Source organism: Scyliorhinus canicula, chromosome 27 (assembly GCF_902713615.1).
Source record: "Scyliorhinus canicula chromosome 27, sScyCan1.1, whole genome shotgun sequence".
Lineage (NCBI taxonomy): Eukaryota > Metazoa > Chordata > Chondrichthyes > Carcharhiniformes > Scyliorhinidae > Scyliorhinus > Scyliorhinus canicula.
Genome location: NC_052172.1, coordinates 20,495,725 through 20,516,621, shown reverse-complemented (window position 1 = coordinate 20,516,621; position 20,897 = coordinate 20,495,725). Strand labels below are relative to the sequence as shown.

The following is a 20,897-nucleotide window of genomic DNA, read 5'->3' as shown; positions in this document are numbered from 1 at the left end:
ATGGAACTTTTTTGAAATATGCCGAACAAGCTCAGTTTAACAAGACAAAACACCCCAGGCACATTTTCAAAGAGCAGAGATCGTCCCAGTGTCCCGGGTAATGTTCTTTCCTCAACCAAATCAGATGGAACAGGTCATTTAACAATAATAACCCAAACAATCTCCAACACCTCTCCAGAAGTATATGCTTAATAGTGAGACAACACAACTACATAGCAAGAATGGGCTTACAAAAAAAAGACTATTAAAACTGAAAAGATAAATAAATCAAGCTCTCTTATGGAACTGACACAAAGGAAGGAGATAACAGGAGGCATGAGAATCAGGTTTTTCAATTGCCACAACAAAGGAACTAATCTGTTCAATATCCTGCGAACACTGTTCCTAGCTCAAGTGGCGATAATAACAAAAATCATCCTAATCAACTAGTGAAAAGCATCAGAAAGATGTGTAAACAGCTCCATATTGCTCGTCGAGGTCACACTTTAAAAAAAAAGAACAATCCTCTGTTCATACCCATTTTAATTTAAAATCCAACATTGATTTGACTCCATGATCTTATTGCACAATAAATTATATTCTCAATTCAAATTATTTTATTGTTGTATCCCTTTTGAAGTTCTAATTTTAAAATTTTGCTGGTGAGCAAAGGAGTGGAAGATAACACCAGGATCAGAGAAAACAGTGGAATTGTTGGGTTAGACTCTGCAACAGTATGAATACAATTCCATGTGAGGAAAACATTTGCCTTTTATAAAGACAAAAGTGCAAAAAATGCATGTTAAGTGAGGCAGGTTCTTAGCCAACTAAGAAATTAGGTACGAACGAGAACATGCTTTTACACAGACCAGTGGTTGAAGACTGATCAAGTTACCCAGTTTCACGTCCAGAAGATCATAAAACACGAGCAGAATTAGGCCATTCGGCCCATCGAGGCTTCTCTGCCAATCAACATGTTTCTCATCCCCATACTGCTGCCTTCTCCCCATTACCCCAATCCCTTTATTAATCAAGAACCTATGTCTTAAAGACACTGACTGGGGTGACACAGTAGCAGAGTGGTTAGCACTGTTGCTTCACAGCACCAGGGACCCATGGTCGATTCCCGGCTTAGGTCACTGTCTGTGCGGAGTCTGCATGTCCTCCCCATGTCTGCGTGGGTTTCCTCCGGGTGCTCCGGTTTCCTCCCACAAGTCCCGAAAGACGTGCTTGTTAAGACATGCTTCTTCCTCAGTGTACCCGAACAGGTGACAGAGGATGGCAACTAGGGGATTTTCACAGTAACTTCATTGTAGTGTTATTATTACTTGGCCTCCACAGCCTTCTGACGATTCAACAGATTCACCACCTTCTGGCTGAAGAAATTCTTCTCATGTTTTAATGGATCGTCCCCTTCAGCCCGAGGCTATGCCCTCAGGTTCTAGTTTCTCCTACGAAACATCCTCTCCACTTTCACTTTATCTGGACCTCTCCGTATTCTGTAAGTAATGAGCCATGGCAACCGACATAATGAACAATAAAGGCCATCACTAGAACTAGCATACTATTTAGTACTGGGGTACACTTCATTTTTTAAGAATCGTTTACAGGACGTGGGCACTGGTTAGGCCAATATTTATTGCCTATCCCAAGTTGCCCTTCAGAAGGTGTTGGCTTCTTGAACCGTTGAAATCCCTGGAGGTGTAGGTACACCCAAAGTGATGTTAGGGAGGGAGTTCCAGGATGTTGCCCCAGTGACAGTAGAGGAATGGCTAAATATTTCCAAGTCAGAGTGGTGAATGACTTGGAGGGGGAGCCTCCAGGTGGTGGGGTTCCCAGGTATCTGCTGCTCGTCCTTCTAGATGGTAGTGGCCGTGGAAGGCACTAAGGAACCTTAGGTGAGTTCTGCAGTGTATCTTGTAGATGGTACACATTACTCTACCCCAGAATGTAGCTGATGTCCACATTTTGCATGATACAGTTCTAGTAAAGGCCAAAGGGCAGCACAAGTGGTTGGCACTGTGGCTTCACAGCGCCAGGGTCCCAGGTTAGATTCCCTGCTGGGTCACTGTGTGGAGTCTGCACGCTCTCCCCATGTCTGCGTGGGTTTCCTCCGGGTGCTCCGGTTTACTCCTACAGTCCAAAGATGTGCAGGTTAGGTGGATTGGCCATGATAAATTGCCCTTAGTGACCAAAAAGGTTAGATGGGGTTATTGGGATAGGGTGGAAGTGAGGGCTTAAGTGGGTCGGTGCAGACTCGATGGGCCGAATGGCCTCCTTCTGCACTGTATGTTCTAGTCAGACACCGGTAGATAAGTTGGTTAAGAAAGCATTTGGGATACTTGCCTTTATTAGCTGAGGCATAGAATAGAAGAGCAGGGAGATTATGATGGAGCTGTATAAAATGCTGGTTAGGCCACAGCTAGGTTACTGTGTGCAGCTCTGGTGGTCACACTATTGGAAGAGTATGATTGCATAAGAAAGGGTGCAGAGGAGATTCACCAGGATGTTTCTTAAACTGGAGTGTTTCAGCAATGAAGAAGCGGATTAGGGGTGGTTGTTGTGCTTAGAGCAGAGAAGGCTGAGGGGGGGTCCTGATCATGGTGTACAAAATTGACGGACATAGAATAAGTGGGAAGGTACTTTTCCACATAGTAGAGGGGTCAGTAACCAGAGGGCATAGTAACCCAGAGGGTGGTGGGAATCTAGAACTCTGCCTGAAAAAGGGAGAGAGAGGTAGGAACCCTCAACATACAAGAAGCATTTAGTCGAGCACGTTAAACACCATAGCAAGGGTACGTACCAAGGGCTGGAAAATGGGTTTAAGAATAAATAGGTGCTTGATGGTCAGCACAGACAAGATGGGCTGAAGGTCATCTTTCTTTGTTGTAAAACTCTTGACTCATGGGGTGGCAGAGGCATAGTGATATTGTCGCAGGACTAGTAATCCAGAGACCCAGGTTCGAATCCCACCAAAGCAAGTGATGGAACCCAAAATCAATAAAATATCTGGAATTAAAGGTCTAATGATGACCATGAAATCATTGTTGTAAAACTCCATCTGGTTCACTCCTTTAGGGAAGGAAATCTGCCGTCCTTACCTGGTGTGGCCTACATGTGACTCCAGATCCACAGCAATAGAGTCAGCTCTTAAATGCCCTCTGAAATGGCCTAGCAAGCCACAGTAAATAGGTTAAACCTATGCCCCCTAGTAATTGAACCTTTTTACCCGGAAAGATTCTCCGACTATCCACTCTGTCTATGCCCCTCATAATTTTGTAGATCTCTATCAGGTTGCCCCTCAACCTCCGCCGTTCCAGTGAGAACAAACCAAATTTATTCAACCGCTCCTCATAGCCAATGCCCTCCATATCAGGCAACATCCTGGTAAATCTCTTCTGCATCCTCTCTAACGACTCCATATCCTTCTGGTCGTGTAGCAATCAGAATCAAACACTATACTCCAAGTGTGGCCTAACTAAGGTTCTATACAGCTGCAGCAGGACTTGCCAATTCTTATACTCAATGCCCCGGCCAATGAAGGCAAGCATGCCGTATGCCTTCTTGACTACCTTCTCCACCGGTGTTGCCCCTTTCAGTGACCTGTGGACCTGTACACCTAGATCTCTCCGACTTTCAATACGCTTGACGGTTCTACCATTCACTGTATATTCCCGACCTGCATTAGACCTTCCAAAATGTATTACCTCACATTTGTCCGGATTAAACTCCATCTGCCAACTCTCCACCTAAGTCTCCAAACGATCTAAATCCTGCTGTATCCTCTGACAGTCCTCATCACTATCCACAATTCCACCTACCTTTGTGTCGTCTGCAAACTTACTAATCAGACCAGTTACATTTTCCTCCAAATCATTTATATATACTACGAACAACAAAGGCCCCAGCACTGAACACCACTAGTCACAGCCCTCCAATTAGAAAAGCACCCTTCCATTGCTACTCTCTGCCTTCTATGACCTAGCCAATTCGGTATCCACTTTGCCAGCTCACCCCTGACCCAGTGTCTCTTCACCTTTTGTACCAGTCTACCATGAGGGACCTTGTCAAAGGCCTTACTGAAGTCCATATAGACAACATCCACTGCTCTACCTGCAATCATCTTTGCGACCTCTTCGAAAAACTCCATCGAGTTAGTAACTCCATCGAGTTAGTAACTCCATCGAGTTAGTAACTCCATCGAGTTAGTAACTCCATCGAGTTAGTAACTCCATCGAGTTAGTAACTCCATCGAGTTAGTAACTCCATCGAGTTAGTAACTCCATCGAGTTAGTAACTCCATCGAGTTAGTATACAGGTGTATCCTGTATACAAGAAACAGGACAAATACAAAACCCAGCCAATTACTGCCCTATAAGTCCAGTCTCCATCATCAGCAAAGTGATGGGAGGACGCATCAACAGTGGGGATATTTGCGGATGACTGCACATGTTCAGCACCATTTGCGACTCCTCAGACAATGAAGCAGTCCATGTCCAATTACAGCAAGACCTGGACAATATTCAGGCTTGGGCTGACAAGGTACATCACACCACACAAGTGCCAGGTAATGACCATCTCCTACAAAAAAGGATCTAACCACTGCTCCATGGCCATTGCTGAAACCCCCACTATCAACATCCTGGGGGTTACCATTGATCAGAAACTGAACTGAAATAGCCGTATTAATTCTATGGCTACCAGGGCAGGTCTAAGGCTAGGAATCCTACAGCGAGTAACTCACCTCCTGACTCCCCAAAGCCTGCCCACCATCTACACGGCACAAGTCCGGAGTGTAACGGAAAACTCTCCACTTGCCTGGATGAGTGCAGCTCCAACAACAACCACTACCATCTAGAAGGACAAGAGCAGCAAATACCTGGGAACTCCACCACCTGGAGGTTCCCCTCCAAGTCACTCACCACCTTGACTTGGAAATATATCACCATTCCTTCACTGTCGCTGGGGTAACATCCTGTAACTCTCTCCCTAACAGTACAGTGGGTGTACCTACACCTCAAAGACTGCAGCAGTTTATGGCAACTCACCACTACCTTCGCAAGGGCAACTAGGGATGGGCAAGAAGTGCTGCCCTAACCAGGGAAGCCCACATCCTGTAAATTAATTTTTTTAAAAGACTATGAGAAAGAGGGAGGAGGAAACTGGACTGTAGTGTAGTCAAACAGATTTTTACACTTTATTTACCACAACAAAAGGTCATGGCTCAGATCAGATTTCCTTCAGCAAATTAAAAAACACAACTACAAAAAAGGTAGTGACAAAATAAGCCAGTGTCCATTCTCAAATATAAACCAGAACACCAGTGGCAGACCAAAAAGTAGCAGCAATCAAAGCCCACACATTAGCAGTTTACAGCATTCTGGGTCCCAGAGGAGATGATAAAATGACCTCTGTATTAATCTTCTATTTTTAGATTTCAGGTCAGACACTCGCCCAGCAATCCTACTGGAGGATGATTGGAATCATGGAGGTGATAGTTGAGTGAATTTTGAAATCAAGAGAAAATAAGAGAAGCGGTCAACAGCCAACGACGTTCTCTCATAAAAGCATCTAAAACACCAATTAATTTCTTTCCACAACAATGGTCCAGTTTTCACAAACAGGACAATTGTCACTGGTGACAACAAACAATGCTCCATATTTTAACCGTGAGCTAATCACTGGCATAACCATCAAGAAGCCAGAGTGAACAAGAGTCTTAAAACAGCTTGTTCTAATAGCTATGTGTAACCAGTTGTTAATCTAGTAGGGAGTGATCACATATCACCAGAATGCTCACCCAACAATAAAAAAAAAAGAGGGGCTGTGGGTCCTGAACAAAAATAGCATTGGTTACTAATATCTTGCGGACACTGAAGTGCACCAGGTAACATAGGATATGTAAATAAATAATTAAAAGCCAGTTGGTAGTAAAACACTAAAGATGCTGGAAGCAGGAAATTTAAAAAAAACTAATTGCTAGAAATACTCGGCAGGTCTGGCAGCATCTGTGGAGACAAATGAGAGTTCACGTTTTAAATCCAATATAACTTAAGGTTCCCCCAGTTCTGCAGTCATTTTTGACTCAAAACATTATCCGTTTCTCCCTCCACAGATACTGCCTAAACTGCTGAATATTCCCAGCACTTTTAAAAAATATATACTTAGAGTAGCCAATTATTTTCTTTTCTAATTAAGGGACAATTTAGTGTGGCCAATCCACCTAACCTGCACATCTTTGGGTTGTGAGGGTGAAACCCACGCAGACATGGGGAAAATGTGATACTCCACACGGACAATGACCCAAGGCCAGGTTTCGAACCCAGGTTCTCAACGCCGTAGTCCCAGTGCTAACCACTACGGCACATGCCGCCTTCCTAGCACTTTAAAAAAAAAAATTATAATAGTTTTGCTAAGATTTGCAGCACCAATAAATCTCCAATTTTAATTACAGATTAGAGATCAGTTGCCAGGATGTGGGCAGCTAACTTCTGGGGACATGAGCCAATCAGAAGTACCAGATAGCCGGCTACATGTTATCTGGCATTGCAGACTTTACCGTACAAGTGGCAACAAAACCACAACATACACATTTTAAACTGCCAGTTACAACTTTGCTTTTCATTCACCATATCTACCCAGATGGCTAGGGAAAACCACATTCACTAATGTTGCCCAAGCATGTTTACAATTATTAAAAATATTCACTATCTATACTTCAAACATACATGTAAATCTTCACATAGTACAAGAAGCAACCTTGACAACATTAAAGGGTATAATTGTTCATCTAACTTCTGTACATTTTAGTTTCAACATGATCAATTGGGGATGTGTATTATGTTCCACCAAAGCCAGTTATATAAATAAACATAGAATAAAAGTGGGCCTTAAATTACTCGATAAGAGTTAAGCTTTTGTTTCTTTTCAAGTGCAGCGCTAGAAATGATTAAGTAAACAGACATTCTAACGGTTTGCTGATGTGTGGCAGTTAAGTGTGACATTCTAACAGTGGGAGCAAGTCTCTGATTCAGATGCAAGATTCTTACTAAACAAAATTCATTAAAAGGAAACTTTCCACTGTATTTTTATTAGGACACTAAATGTTACACCTTCAAACCATGCAATCTGTTTAACCCCGAAGATCCCATTTTCCAATTCAAATTTAAGTTTAGATTTTTCATTCGTTCCAATCCGATTACATAGATCTTCAAAATCACGGTCTTTCATCTAGAAGGACATGGTAAATCCCCAATTGGCTCTGTGCAAACACCAATTTAGTAGCATCAAGCTTGTCTACACAGGTTCAAACAAGATTGATCAAGAAAAAAAATAGAAGATTATTCAAACCAGTTGTTTTTAATAATTGACACTAACAGCTTCATCAGATAAGCAACTTTACTTCCACAAGGCTTTTACAAACCGCCTCTGAAAATACCAATACAAATAAGGAAATGGAAGTCGCGTGATAATGGCAGACTAGATTTTACTGTGGACCATTAAATTTGCACACTTAGGGCTCTAGTGGTTAGCACTGCTGTTTCACAGCACTGAGGTTCCAGGTTTGATCCCGGTTCTAGGTCTGAGTTTGCGCATCTTCCCCGTGTTTGCGTGGATTTCGTCCCCACAACCCAAAGATGTGCAGGGTAGGTGGATTGGCCAGGCAAAATTGCCTCAAGTGGAAAAAATGAAGTGGGTATGCTAATGCAATTTATTTTAATCTTAAAGCCTAACAGCACCTGGATAGCTTCTGTATTGATACAAGTAACATAGCCCAACGACTCCTGTTTATTGTCATCAGTCCATACAACGGTCATCACCTTCGGGTATAGTCAGAAGCTTTTTCCCCAGGGTGGAAGAGTCAATTAAATGGGAATATAGGTTTACGGTGCAAGGGGCAAAGTTTAGAGGTGATTTGCGAGGGAAGATTTTTACACAGGGGAGTGGGCACCTGGAACTCGCTGCCGGTGGAAGCAGGTATGACAAATACGGGAAACGGATCCCAGAAGTGTAGAAGGTTTTAGGTTAGACGGGCAGCATAGTTAGCACAGGCTGGGAGGGCCGAAGGGTCTGTTCCTGTGCTATACTTTTCTTTGTTCTGCTTTTACACAATGCCTGGGGAAAGGAATGGCATTGCTATCATATCCACAAGTAGTTACAGAGAAACCAATTGGGCAGCACAGTAGCATTGTGGTTAGCACAATTGCTTCACAGCTCCAGGGTCCCAGGTTCGATTCCCGTCTTAGGTCACTGTCTGTGCAGAGTCTTGCACGTTCTCCCCGTGTGTGCGTGGGTTTCCTCCGGGTGCTCCGGTTTCCTCCCACAGTCCAAAGATGTGCAGGTTAGGTGGATTGGCCATGCTAAATTGCCCGTAGTATCCAAAATTGCCCTTAGTGTTGGGTGGGGTTACTGGGTTATGGGGATAGGGTGGAGGCTTTGGTAGGGTGCTCTTTCCAAGAGCCGGTGCAGACTCAATGGGCTGAATGGCCTCCTTCTGTACTGTAACGTCTATGACAAATAGGTTGCTTTGTGTGTCACTAGCATTGTAGACTATAACTAATTACAACTTAAACAAACTGCTAAAAACACCAGAGTCCGTAAAAATGCTGGTTAAAATTTGTGCTTGTTAGAATAGCATTAAATTATTCCTCCATACAAATAGAATTTGTGTCGTTTTTATTGGCACACATTTTGTTTCGCCCAACATAGGTCAATACAATACCATTCCAAGTTCATCCTGGTTAAATACTATAGTTCAATTACAAGGTCTGGGAAAATAGGAAGCATGTCAAACCTCCACTGTAAACCAGAGGATTAAATTGGAAAAGTCTACCTTGGAATGTAACCTAATTAGTCTAAAGTGCATTTTTGATTTTCAAATTTGATAATAAATCTCAGCTACTGTTTGGATTTTTTTTTTTTTGTAAATGTTATTCAAGGAGCAACACTAAATTTATCTTGCTCTACATTTGAATCAGGTTCTGAAGAGCCCGTTTTCACACCAACTTGCAGTGAGTAAATGGTATACGATGGGTTCTAAACCTTAATGTCAAGAACAGCTGACTGGTCCTATTTATATAGCTTTCCCACAAACGGACCAAACAATTTGAATAGTTCATTGAAAAAAAGTGTGCAGTCATCAGCATCTAGCAATCAACTGGAACAGCAGAAATTGAAATAGCCAACTTGGTGGAAGAACACTGACCACTTATGCTGCCAAATGTCAAACAGTCCAGGGGCAAAGCCCAGAGTACACACAAGGCACTTCAGAATTTAAAAATGCAGAACTAGTACAGCACTTAAGCTCACCACGGCAATCCCTCCCATTTATATTTAATGCCACTGCTCCTTTAAAAACATCTTTACACCATAAGAGACAAGAACAGTTCACAAAAAAAAGTCATGGATCAGAGATTGTCACACTCTAAAGTGAGATCTGACAATCTATCATTGATAAGTCTATAATTTATGCTGCTTCTACAACCTAAGAGGTCAGATGTTGACTCAACTTTCAACAAAAATACAACAACAAAAAAAAAAATCACATTAACCAATCAGGCAGACATTGCAAGCTTGAAGCTGGAATCTGCAATATACAAAATACTTATTTCCCCAGTAGTGGAGTCAAGTCTGCATTATATACTACTTTTGAAAACTTGTACAATTTTGCAATGCCTCAGCAAAATTGTGATCCTTGTAGATATCATGATTCCAGGTTCGATCCCTAACCTGCACTCCTATACTAGATTGGTTGACCACAATCACATCATTACCGTTGCAACTGGCATCCATCCTCTGGGCTGAAGAGGATAAACCAACCAGAATTACCTGTTCACAACCATAGTGCCATTTGACTCCCAAGATGAGCTCCAGACCCCATATCTGTGCCAGGACCACGGTCATGCAATTACACCGCCGTGATATCACCTGATTGCACCTCAGAAATCTTCATCCATCCATTCCTCATTATCTTCATGTCAATGCACACCTGGACAACCTCACATTCCGCTTTAGGTCATGGAAAATTCTGCTGCCCGTGTGCTAACTCACCCAAGGCCATTCACCCATGAACCTGCTGGTCTGTAATCAGCTGCCAGTTAAGCAATGTTGAAAATTTCAAAATCTAATCCTTGCTTTCAAATCGTTCATGTCCTGTACTCTTTCCCCTCCCCCCCAGTATGTCCTTTCCCGTACCACAACAAATATATCTTTGCTCCTTTATTTTTGGCCTCGAGCATCACATTGGCGGCCATGCCTTCAGCTGCATGGCCCGAATTCTGCAATTTCCTCGAACAGCTCTACATCCTTCCATCCACCTCTTTCCTCCAAGACGTTCGAAAAACCTTCTTCCAGCCAAGCTTTCGGCCACCTCTAGCTCAGTGTCAACTTTTGCTTGACACTCCTGTGAAAGGCTTTATTACAAATACAAGTTGATGATCGTTAGTGATTCAATTGTGTAAATATAGAAAATTGATTCAAAGCAAGTTGTGGTGCTGTGATATTACAAATAAAATTTTTTAATAAATTTATTAATAAGTTACAAATAAAAATGACAGGACTGCTGTCTGGCCTCCTGTACACCAGCCACAATCAAAGGCTCCAGAGAGGCAAATGGCTTTCTTAGTCACCTATGTCCAGTACTGCAAAGTTGCCATTTTGCAGACCCGAATACTTTTTGAATGGTTCACTTCAAACTCCTTGCACCGTTGAATCACAAAAGGAAATGCCAGAGTTTGACAGCACAAACTGGTCAGGATATGCTTTTGGCCTTCCAGCACATTTTTTTGGCGCGTTCAAAGACAGAAAGTAAAGTGTTCCAGAGCTCCACAGTACATTTTGCTTTCACAACAGACTGGCCCTTTTTCACCCACTTTAAAGTTTGCTGCTTCAGGTATCGAGGGGCGGCGGAGCAAAACAAACGGGACAAGCCCGGTCACTGGAGGCAAAAAAAGCATCTAGCCACCCGTTGTCCACAAACCGAACGAGCTTGGCCACAACAGTAAAAGGCTCAAATTAATTCAGAGCTCCAAGTTAACAGGCATGACACAGACATCCAGACGTGCGAGCATACACCCAGAATTAACAAGAGCTGCAGAAATTCAAGGCATCGTGCTGGGGAAATAAAGCTGGTGACGTTGACACAAAAACCATCAACACCGGCTGCACAAATCGCAGGTTCCTGCTTGAAAGAAGGATATTTTTTTGGGGGGGGGGGGGGGGAAAGAGGGAGAGAAACCAGAAAGAGACGAGGCATTTTTCCAGCTGCTGGGACTTTTGTGCAATTCAATGCATCACTCTGCACATGGAAGCAGTGATGTTTCCCCATGGCCCTGACCGTCCCTCTTCCTCCTGCCAGGATTTATTCATTGTGCATTAGCGTGGGTGGGGGGGTGAATGATTCTGGGGGGGAATGGGGGAAGACAGGAGATGCTGGTGGGGGGGGGGGGGGGGGGGGGGAGAGATGGGGAAAGACGCTGGGGGGGGGGGGAGGGAAGAGGGAAGGAGAATGGGGAAAGACGCTGGGGGGGGGGGAGGGAAGAGGGAAGGAGAATGGGGAAAGATGCTGGGGGGGGGAGAATGGGGAAAGATGCTGGGGGGGAGAATGGGGAAAGATGCTGGGGGGGAGAATGGGGAAAGATGCTGGGGGGAGAATGGGGAAAGATGCTGGGGGGAGAATGGGGAAAGATGCTGGGGGGAGAATGGGGAAAGATGCTGGGGGGAGAATGGGGAAAGATGCTGGGGGGAGAATGGGGAAAGATGCTGGGGGGAGAATGGGGAAAGATGCTGGGGGGAGAATGGGGAAAGATGCTGGGGGGAGAATGGGGAAAGATGCTGGGGGGAGAATGGGGAAAGATGCTGGGGGGAGAATGGGGAAAGATGCTGGGGGGAGAATGGGGAAAGATGCTGGGGGGAGAATGGGGAAAGATGCTGGGGGGAGAATGGGGAAAGATGCTGGGGGGAGAATGGGGAAAGATGCTGGGGGGAGAATGGGGAAAGATGCTGGGGGGAGAATGGGGAAAGATGCTGGGGGGAGAATGGGGAAAGATGCTGGGGGGAGAATGGGGAAAGATGCTGGGGGGAGAATGGGGAAAGATGCTGGGGGGAGAATGGGGAAAGATGCTGGGGGGAGAATGGGGAAAGATGCTGGGGGGAGAATGGGGAAAGATGCTGGGGGGAGAATGGGGAAAGATGCTGGGGGGAGAATGGGGAAAGATGCTGGGGGGAGAATGGGGAAAGATGCTGGGGGGGGAATGGGGAAAGATGCTGGGGGAGAATGGGGAAAGATGCTGGGGGGAGAATGGGGAAAGATGCTGGGGGGAGAATGGGGAAAGATGCTGGGGGGAGAATGGGGAAAGATGCTGGGGGAGAATGGGGAAAGATGCTGGGGGGAGAATGGGGAAAGATGCTGGGGGGAGAATGGGGAAAGATGCTGGGGGGAGAATGGGGAAAGATGCTGGGGGGAGAATGGGGAAAGATGCTGGGGGGTGGGAGGAGATATTGGGGGGTTGGGGTGCAGTGCAGCAGTGGGGGGTTGGTATGTGTGGGGAGAGGGGGCGCTGTGCAGGGGGGGTGGGAGGAGATACTGGGGCATTGGGGTGCAGTGTTGCAGTGGGGGGGGAGATATTGGGGGGTTGGGGTGCAGTGTGGCAGTGGGGGGGGTTGATGTGTGTGTGTGTGGAGGGGCAGGTTTCTGTGTGGGGGGGAGAAGATATTGCGGGCTGGGGTTCAGTGGGGGGTTGCTATGTTCGTGTATGTGAGGGGAGGGGGTTGCTGCTGTGGAGGGGAGCTATTGGGGGGTTGGGTGCAGTGTGGCAGTGCGGGGTTTTGGAGCAGTGTGGCAGTGCGGGGTTGCTGTGGAGGGGAGATATTGGGGGGGTGGGGTGCAGGGCGGCAGCAGGGGGGTGGGGTGCAGGGCTGCAGCAGGGGGGTGGGGTGCAGGGCGGCAGCGGGGGGGGGTGGGGTGCAGGGCGGCAGCGGGGGGGTGGGGTGCAGGGCGGCAGCGGGGGGGTGGGGGGCAGGGCGGCAGCGGGGGGGTGGGGGGCAGGGCGGCAGCGGGGGGGTGGGGGGCAGGGCGGCAGCGGGGGGGGTGGGGCGCAGGGCGGCAGCGGGGGGTGGGGTGCAGGGTGGCAGCGGGGGTGGGGTGCAGGGTGGCAGCAGGGGGTTGGGGTGCAGGGTGGCAGCGGGGGTTGGCATGCAGGGTGGCAGTGGGGGGTTGGGGTGCAGGGTGGCAGTGGGGGGTTGGGGTGCAGGGTGGCAGTGGGGGGTTGGGGTGCAGGGTGGCAGTGGGGGTGCAGTGGAGGGTTGCTATGTTAGTGTGTGGAGGGGGGTGCTGTGCAGGGGAGAGGGTGCTGTGCAGGGGAGGGGGTGGCTATGTGTGTGTGAGGAGGGGGAGTGTTGTGCGGGGGAGGGGGTGGCTATGTGTGTGTGTGAGGAGGGGGAGTGCTGTGAGGGGGAGGGGGTGACTATGTGTGTGTGTGAGGAGGGGGAGTGCTGTGCAGGGGGAGGGGTTGGCTATGTGTGTGTGTGAGGAGGGAGTGCGCTGTGAGGGGGAGGAGGGAGAGTGCTGTGAGGGGGAAGGAGGGGGGAGTGCTGTGAGGGGGAGGAGGGGGGAGTGCTGTGAGGGGGAGGAGGGGGGAGTGCTGTGAGGGGGAGGAGGGGGGGAGTGCTGTGAGGGGGAGGAGGGGGGAGTGCTGTGAGGGGGAGGAGGGGGGAGTGCTGTGAGGGGGAGGAGGGGGGAGTGCTGTGAGGGGGAGGAGGGGGGGAGTGCTGTGAGGGGGGGGAGGGGGGAGTGCTGTGAGGGGGAGGAGTGCTGTGAGGGGGAGGAGTGCTGTGAGGGGGAGGAGGGGGGAGTGCTGTGAGGGGGAGGAGGGGGGGAGTGCTGTGAGGGGGAGGAGGGGGGGAGTGCTGTGAGGGGGAGGAGGGGGGAGTGCTGTGAGGGGAGGTGGGGGGAGTGCTGTGAGGGGGAGGAGGGGGGGAGTGCTGTGAGGGGGAGGAGGGGGAGTGCTGTGAGGGGGAGGAGGGGGAGTGCTGTGAGGGGGAGGAGGGGGAGTGCTGTGAGGGGGAGGAGGGGGAGTGCTGTGAGGGGGAGGAGGGGGAGTGCTGTGAGGGGGAGGAGGGGGAGTGCTGTGAGGGGGAGGAGGGGGAGTGCTGTGAGGGGGAGGAGGGGGGAGTGCTGTGAGGGGGAGTGCTGTGAGGGGGAGGGGGGAGTGCTGTGAGGGGGAGTGCTGTGAGGGGGAGTGCTGTGAGGGGGAGGAGGGGGGTGCTGTGAGGGGGGAGAGGGGTGCTGTGAGGGGGGAGAGGGGTGCTGTGCGGGGGGAGAGGGGTGCTGTGCGGGGGGAGAGGGGTGCTGTGCGGGGGGAGAGGGGTGCTGTGCGGGGGAGAGAGGGGTGCTGTGCGGGGGGAGAGGGGTGCTGTGCGGGGGGAGAGAGGGGCTGTGCGGGGGAGAGGGGTGCTGTGCGGGGGAGAGGGGTGCTGTGCGGGGGGGAGAGGGGTGCTGTGCGGGGGGAGAGGGGTGCTGTGCGGGGGGGAGAGGGGTGCTGTGCGGGGGGAGAGGGGTGCTGTGCGGGGGGAGAGGGGTGCTGTGCGGGGGGAGAGGGGTGCTGTGCGGGGGGGAGAGGGGTGCTGTGCGGGGGGAGAGGGGTGCTGTGCGGGGGGAGAGGGGTGCTGTGCGGGGGGGAGGGGTGCTGTGCGGGGGGGAGGGGTGCTGTGCAGGGGGGAGGGGGGTGCTGTGCGGGGGGGAGAGGGGTGCTGTGCGGGGGGAGAGGGGTGCTGTGCGGGGGGAGAGGGGTGCTGTGCGGGGGGAGAGGGGTGCTGTGCGGGGGGAGAGGGGTGCTGTGCGGGGGGGAGAGGGGTGCTGTGAGGGGGAGGGGGGTGCTGTGAGGGGGAGGGGGGTGCTGTGAGGGGGAGGGGGGTGCTGTGAGGGGGAGGGGGGGTGCTGTGAGGGGGAGGGAGGAGAGTGCTGTGAGGGGAGGGGGGGTGCTGTGCGGGGGGGGTGCTGTGCGGGGGAGGGGGGGGTGCTGTGAGGGGGAGGGAGGGGAGTGCTGTGCGGGGGGGGGGGGGGTGCTGTGCGGGGGGGGGGGTGCTGTGCGGGGGGGGGGGGGTTGTGCGGGGGAGGGGGGGGGTGCTGTGAGGGGGAGGGGGGGGTGCTGTGCGGGGGGGGGGGGGTGCTGTGAGGGGGAGGAGGGGGAGTGCTGTGAGGGGGAGGAGGGGGAGTGCTGTGAGGGGGAGGAGGGGGAGTGCTGTGAGGGGGAGGAGGGGGAGTGCTGTGAGGGGGAGGAGGGGGAGTGCTGTGAGGGGGGAGAGGGGTGCTGTGCGGGGGGAGGGGGGTGCTGTGAGGGGGAGGGGGGGTGCTGTGCGGGGGGGGGGGTGCTGTGCGGGGGGAGGGGGGTGCTGTGAGGGGGGGGGGTGCTGTGCGGGGGGGGGGGGGTGCTGTGAGGGGGGGGGGTGCTGTGAGGGTGAGGGGGGGGGGTGCTGTGAGGGGGAGGGGGGGGTGCTGTGCGGGGGGGGGGGTGCTGTGAGGGGGGGGGTGCTGTGCGGGGGGAGGGGGGTGCTGTGAGGGGGGGGGTGCTGTGCGGGGGGAGGGGGGTGCTGTGCGGGGGGAGGGGGGGTCGGTTTACCTTCCGTTGCTGTCGCTCCCAGGCCGGGTCCAGCAACAGGTCGCGGTCCCAGTCCTCCTCAGGCTGCATGTAGTCTCCGTGGTTGAGCTGCTGCAATTGCGAGTTGGTTTCGTGATAGTCGACCATGTCCGGCCCGAGCGGGGGTGAGGGAGAGACGGGGAGACACTCCTCCAGGTGGGGCGGGCGGGGCGCCTCTCACTCGCGGCCGTCCACTGCCGCGCCAAACAATAAGGCGCGGATTTTTATTTTAATGGAGGAAAAAAATAAAGCCAGCAGCGAGCTCCCAACTCAAACCCTCTGTCACGGGCGTGTGTGTGAGAGGGGAAAGCCGATGTTTCTCGGTGGCCGCTCGCTCCCCGTCTGCCCGCCCTGCTCAGCTCGCGCTCGCCTTCTTGTGCCTCCCCCACTTCCGCCGCCTCGCGCACGCGCGCCTGCTTCTGTCTCTCCCCTCCCCCACCCTACGCGCACGCGCGCCTGGCTCCTTCTCGCCCTCCGCGCACGCGCGCCTGGCTCCTTCTCGCCCTCCGCGCACGCGCGCCTGGCTCCTTCTCGCCCTCCGCGCACGCGCGCCTGGCTCCTTCTCGCCCTCCGCGCACGCGCGACTGGCTCTCTCTCTCTCTCCCCCCACCCCCTCCGCGCGCTCCCAACTCAAAAAGAAACCGTCCCACCCGGCGGTGTCCGTTACGCCTGCGCCCCGAGCCCGAGGCACGCCGGGATTTGTAGTTCCGGCGCCCCAAAACCCCGAGGCGGAGAATGGCGCCGCCCGGGGAAGCCGAGCGCCACAGTCGACGACGACGACGACCTCACCAGGAGGACCAGGCGCCAAGACGGGGGCGAGAACCCGCAGCAAGATCACTCGGGAGGGCGGCAGGTTGCATTGTGCCGGGATTGATTGCGGTCGTTCGGCCCCTTGTGTCGATGCTGACCCTCCGCTGTCGCGCCCTTTTCCTGGTCTCCTTGCAACCTCTCCCGTCTTTGGCCGATCACCTTGTGATGGAGTCCACCGGCTCGCCCTCGGGCGGCGCATTTTGGATACTCACCGCTTGCTGGCGGGAAAGGGGCTTTTTCCCTGTGCCACCATCGTTGCTCCTTTTGCCAATCTTCCTGAAGCGGTGCCCGCCCCTGGCTCTGGGCGCCTCCGCCGTCGCCCCCAACACTTTCTCACAGTCCAACCTGTCCAGCTCCCTCATGATTTTGAACACCTCTATCAAATCTTCTCTCAGCCCTCTCCTTCCTAAGGAGAGCAGACCCAGCCTGCTCATCCTGCCCACCTTCCAACGCCCAGGGAGATCCACGTCCTCGACGAGCAGAGCACATCCACTTTGTGAAACAAGTTTCGGACAAAACAGGACAACATTGCAAGGAGCAGGGACAAGTTGGTAAAGTTGTATCGCTTTTCCACAAAGCCTACAAGCCATCCTTGGCTTCATAAATAGAAACAAAACATGCAAAGGCAAGGAAGTCAGCGCTCAGCCTTTTAAAATTACTTTTTGGACCTTTGTGCTCAATTTTGCACACCAGGCCTTGGAGAGAGTTCAGAGAAGGTTTACAGAGCAGTACCAGGTGGGGAGGGGGTCTAGATATGTGAAGACTGGAAAATAAGGGATTTTTTATTCAGTCGTAGAATGTGCATATCCTTGATTACCCATGAGAAGGTGGGGTTGTCACCTTCTTGAACCACTGCAGCCAATGTGGCGTAGCTTTACTCATAATAATATTTATTATTGTCACAAGTAGGCGTACATTAACACTGCAATGAAGTTACTGTGAAAATCCCCGAGTCGCCACATTCCGGCGCCTGTTCGGGTACACGGAGGGAGAATTCAGAATGTCCAATTCACCTAATAAGCACGTCTTTGAGGACTTGTGAGAGGAAACCGGAGCACCCGGAGGAAATCACGCAACACGGGGAGAACATGCAGACTCCGCGCAGACAGTGACCCAAGCCGGGAATCGAACTTGGGTCGCAGGCACTATGAAGCATCAGTGCTAACCAATGTGCTACAGTGCCATCCATAAATATTGCTGCCAGGGAGGGAATTCCAGGATTTTTACATTTGGGCGGCACTTCAGCTATGGGGAGCAATTCAACGGTCGCATTGCGCCCGGCACACGGTTAAATCATGGGAGAGGCCAAAATCGGTTTGTGATCTAACCAGCCCGTTCCTGTTGGCGGGTTCCGGTTCTTGCCCAGTTGATCCGAGACACCAGTTAAGACTAATTAAGAAAAATCTCCATCTTATTAACAAGATAAAAGCCCAATCTAAAGGACACCCGGGAATTAACCGGCTAACCAGTGAGACATTGTGTGGGCGTTGTTAAGCAATCCCATTTTACACGGAAAGCTAGCGCAATGACTGCTGAGGAGGTTAGTCGCTATTTCCAATTGCCGTCATGCAGCCCAGGGCATTGCTTCAGTGTTGGGGTGGGGGACAGGCCTGGGCTGGGTGCCATTGGCCGGGGGTTGCCCCTGGGCTGGGTGTTAAGGGGCCTGGCATCTGTGTGGCCTGCAGATTATCCACCAACATTGTGCACACACATAATTGGGCAACTACAGCTGCTGCCTGTCTGTCCTACCAAACACTTCCAGGACAGAGCCTTGTTCGTAGTTATGTGCTGACGGTCACTTAAACTCCCTTTGGCAGTGAGCAGCCTCTGGCTGCACAGCTGAATACTGTTGCTGATATGGAATTGGCACTGTTAATTTTGAGAGCATTTCACAGTTTTCAAGTGGGTGCTGCAGTTTGTGTTTGCTGCTGTTGGCTGCATATGCCTGAGGGCTGCTGCTGCTGTTTCCTCCTTTTTCTGTAGCCTGGAGTAAGGAAAGAGAAGATGGGAAGCTGACCTGTTGCCTGGGCTGGGAAGCATGCTCAGGGTCAGTGTGATTTTCCACTGGTGGGGAGTCTACTGCTGGGATCTGCAAGAGGGAGAAAGAGAGAGATGGATTGATCCGAATGAGCAACTTTGATGAAGTTGTTGAAGAAATACCTTTGTGGATTACTGGTGACGTTATTGTGTGTGGCAAATGCTGCTTGTCGACTAGCACTTTGCCACGAGTCAAAACACGCTGGACGACAAGGCTGTTTTACTGCACCCCAAACGGCAGTTGAAGATATGGATACCGAGCTTTGGTTCCGTTGAAATTAGGCCGTATAAGAAGGCCAGGGCAACAGAGGATCATGGACAGAGCCTGATTCGTAAAATGACGACACAGAAAGGATCCTCCATTCTGTTGAGTACCGCGAGGGGTGATAAGTGTGTTTGATTTTCTTTGTACAAATGAAATGTTGTAACTTTGCGTTTGTACCAATATTCTGTAGCAGAAAGGTACTTGTGTGTATGGCAAGGTGCCTTTTCCTTGTTGATTAATGGTCATTGTGATTTCTGGACTGTTAAGTAGTTGGTTGTCATCTCTTTGTATAAAGGCAGCAGCTGTAGTTGCCCAATTATGTGTGTGCACAATGTTGGTGGATGGTCTGCAGGCCACACAGAAGACTGTTTAATAAACAAAATATTCTCGAGTGTTTCTTGTGAGTACACGCGCCATGTCCCTGACGGGGGAATTCCAATCAAACTGTGAGGCCCAAACACTGGAGGCATCAGCACCACATAGGCAACAGTCGACAATCAAACACATTAAAGCCGGGTTTCAGCACTGGGGATATCCCTGCAACCAGAGGATAAGTGTGTGGATCAGGGGAGGGCATCTGATCATGGTCTCCCTAATGTACCCGGCTGGGGTCTTGGAGTGTGCAGAGCGGGGCCCTCCAGCTGGCTTGGTGGATGAAATGGAAATCGCTTATTGTCACAAGTAGGCTTCAAATGAAGTTACTGTGAAAAAACCCTAGTCGCCATATTCCGGCGCCTGTTTGGGGAGGCTGGTACGGGAATTGAACCTGCGCTCCTGGCCTGCCATGGTATGCTTTAAAAGCCAGCTATTTAGCCGTGTGCTAAACCAGCCCCTGGCTGGCACTCCGAGAAGGCGGGACACGTATGGGTGAGAAGGTGGTATATGAGTGTCCTGGGGCAGAAGCCCTAACTGATTGTCGGCTTCTCTCCTTCTCCAATTCCTTACAGCAATCAAGATGGATGGAGGTGTTGACCCTACAATAGCTGCCTTTGCGATCTGGTGACAGCCTAGGCAACTAGACACCGGAGGAGGCAGCAGGGTCAACGTAGGCTGGAGGCCGCCCATCAGGCCGAGGAGGAACCCAGAGGTGGGATGCCAGTGACAGTCCAAGGTGTACAGGCGTCATTGGTCATTCGGGGAGATGTCTCAACAAGAAAATGGTGCAGCACCTGTGCCACATCCTTGCCGACTCGGCACCCGTGGAGGAGGATGACACCCACTCCCGGTGGCCGTGAAGGTCACCGCAGGCCTGACTGATTATGCAATGGCTTCATTCGAGCGAGGACCTGTGCAGTATTTCCCAAACCAGAGCCCACAAATGCATCTGAGAAGTCACGGATGCCTGGGCAGCTGACTATATTAACTTTGTTTTTTGTTAATAAATTTAGAGTACCCAATTTTTTTTTTCCCAATTAAGGGAAATTTAGCATGGCCAATCCACCTGCCCTGCACATCTTTGGTGTTTTGGGGTTGAGACCCACACAGACACAGGGAGAATGTGCAAACTCCACACGGTCAGTGACCTGGGGCCGGGATCGAACCTGGGTCCTCAGCGCTATAAGGCAGCAGTGCTAACCACTGCGCCACCCGTCCGTATTAGCTTTGAGCCAAACCCATCAAGATATCCGGGCAGCAGGATCCTCTACAAATGCCTGGATGCCCCAGGTCCAGGGGTAATAGATGGCACGCATGTCGCCTTGCACGCATCAGGGCATCCAGGAGTGCCCTTCTTAAACAGGAAGGGGTTCCACTCCCTGAACGTTCAACTAATGTGTGACCACCACCTCTAGATCATGCATGTGTGTGCATACTTCCCAGGGAGTGTGCATGACAGCTACATGCTGGGACACTCTGAGATCCCCAGCGTCTTCGAGGACCACCCCAGGATGATAGATTGGCTCTTGGGGGATACCAGGGGGCCAGTGTAGTGTTAACTTGCTCTTTCAGCCCGCTGGAGGTCATTGGCCTTTCGACATTGGACGGCGGGACTTCTAATCACACTGCCCAAACGATCATAAGATCAGTTCAGATCCTAAGAGGGTCACTCAGGAATCTGTAACAGCGGGGGAGAAGTTGTTTTTGAATCTATTGGTACGTGTTCTCAAACTTTTGTTTCTTCTGCCCAATGGAAGAGGTTGGAAAAGAAAATAACCCGAGTGGAAGCACTCTTT

At 51.1% G+C, this 20,897-nt stretch overlaps 1 protein-coding gene across 6 annotated transcripts in view; it reads right to left on the bottom strand.

The window, feature by feature from the left end:
- Positions 1–16,007, bottom strand: part of LOC119957933 (alpha-actinin-1-like) — a 103,770-nt gene extending 87,763 nt beyond the window's left edge. For 3 of the 6 annotated variants that reach the window (XM_038786148.1, XM_038786145.1, XM_038786146.1), the window contains exon 1: positions 15,597–16,006. In XM_038786148.1, the coding sequence (XP_038642076.1) occupies positions 15,597–15,722 (126 nt within the window). In that variant the 5' untranslated portion in view covers positions 15,723–16,006. Of the gene's footprint in view, positions 1–15,596 lie in introns of all 6 variants that reach the window. The other 3 variants (XM_038786143.1, XM_038786144.1, XM_038786147.1) reach the window with 2 other exon arrangements.
- Between the last annotated feature and the right edge of the window lie 4,890 nt (positions 16,008–20,897).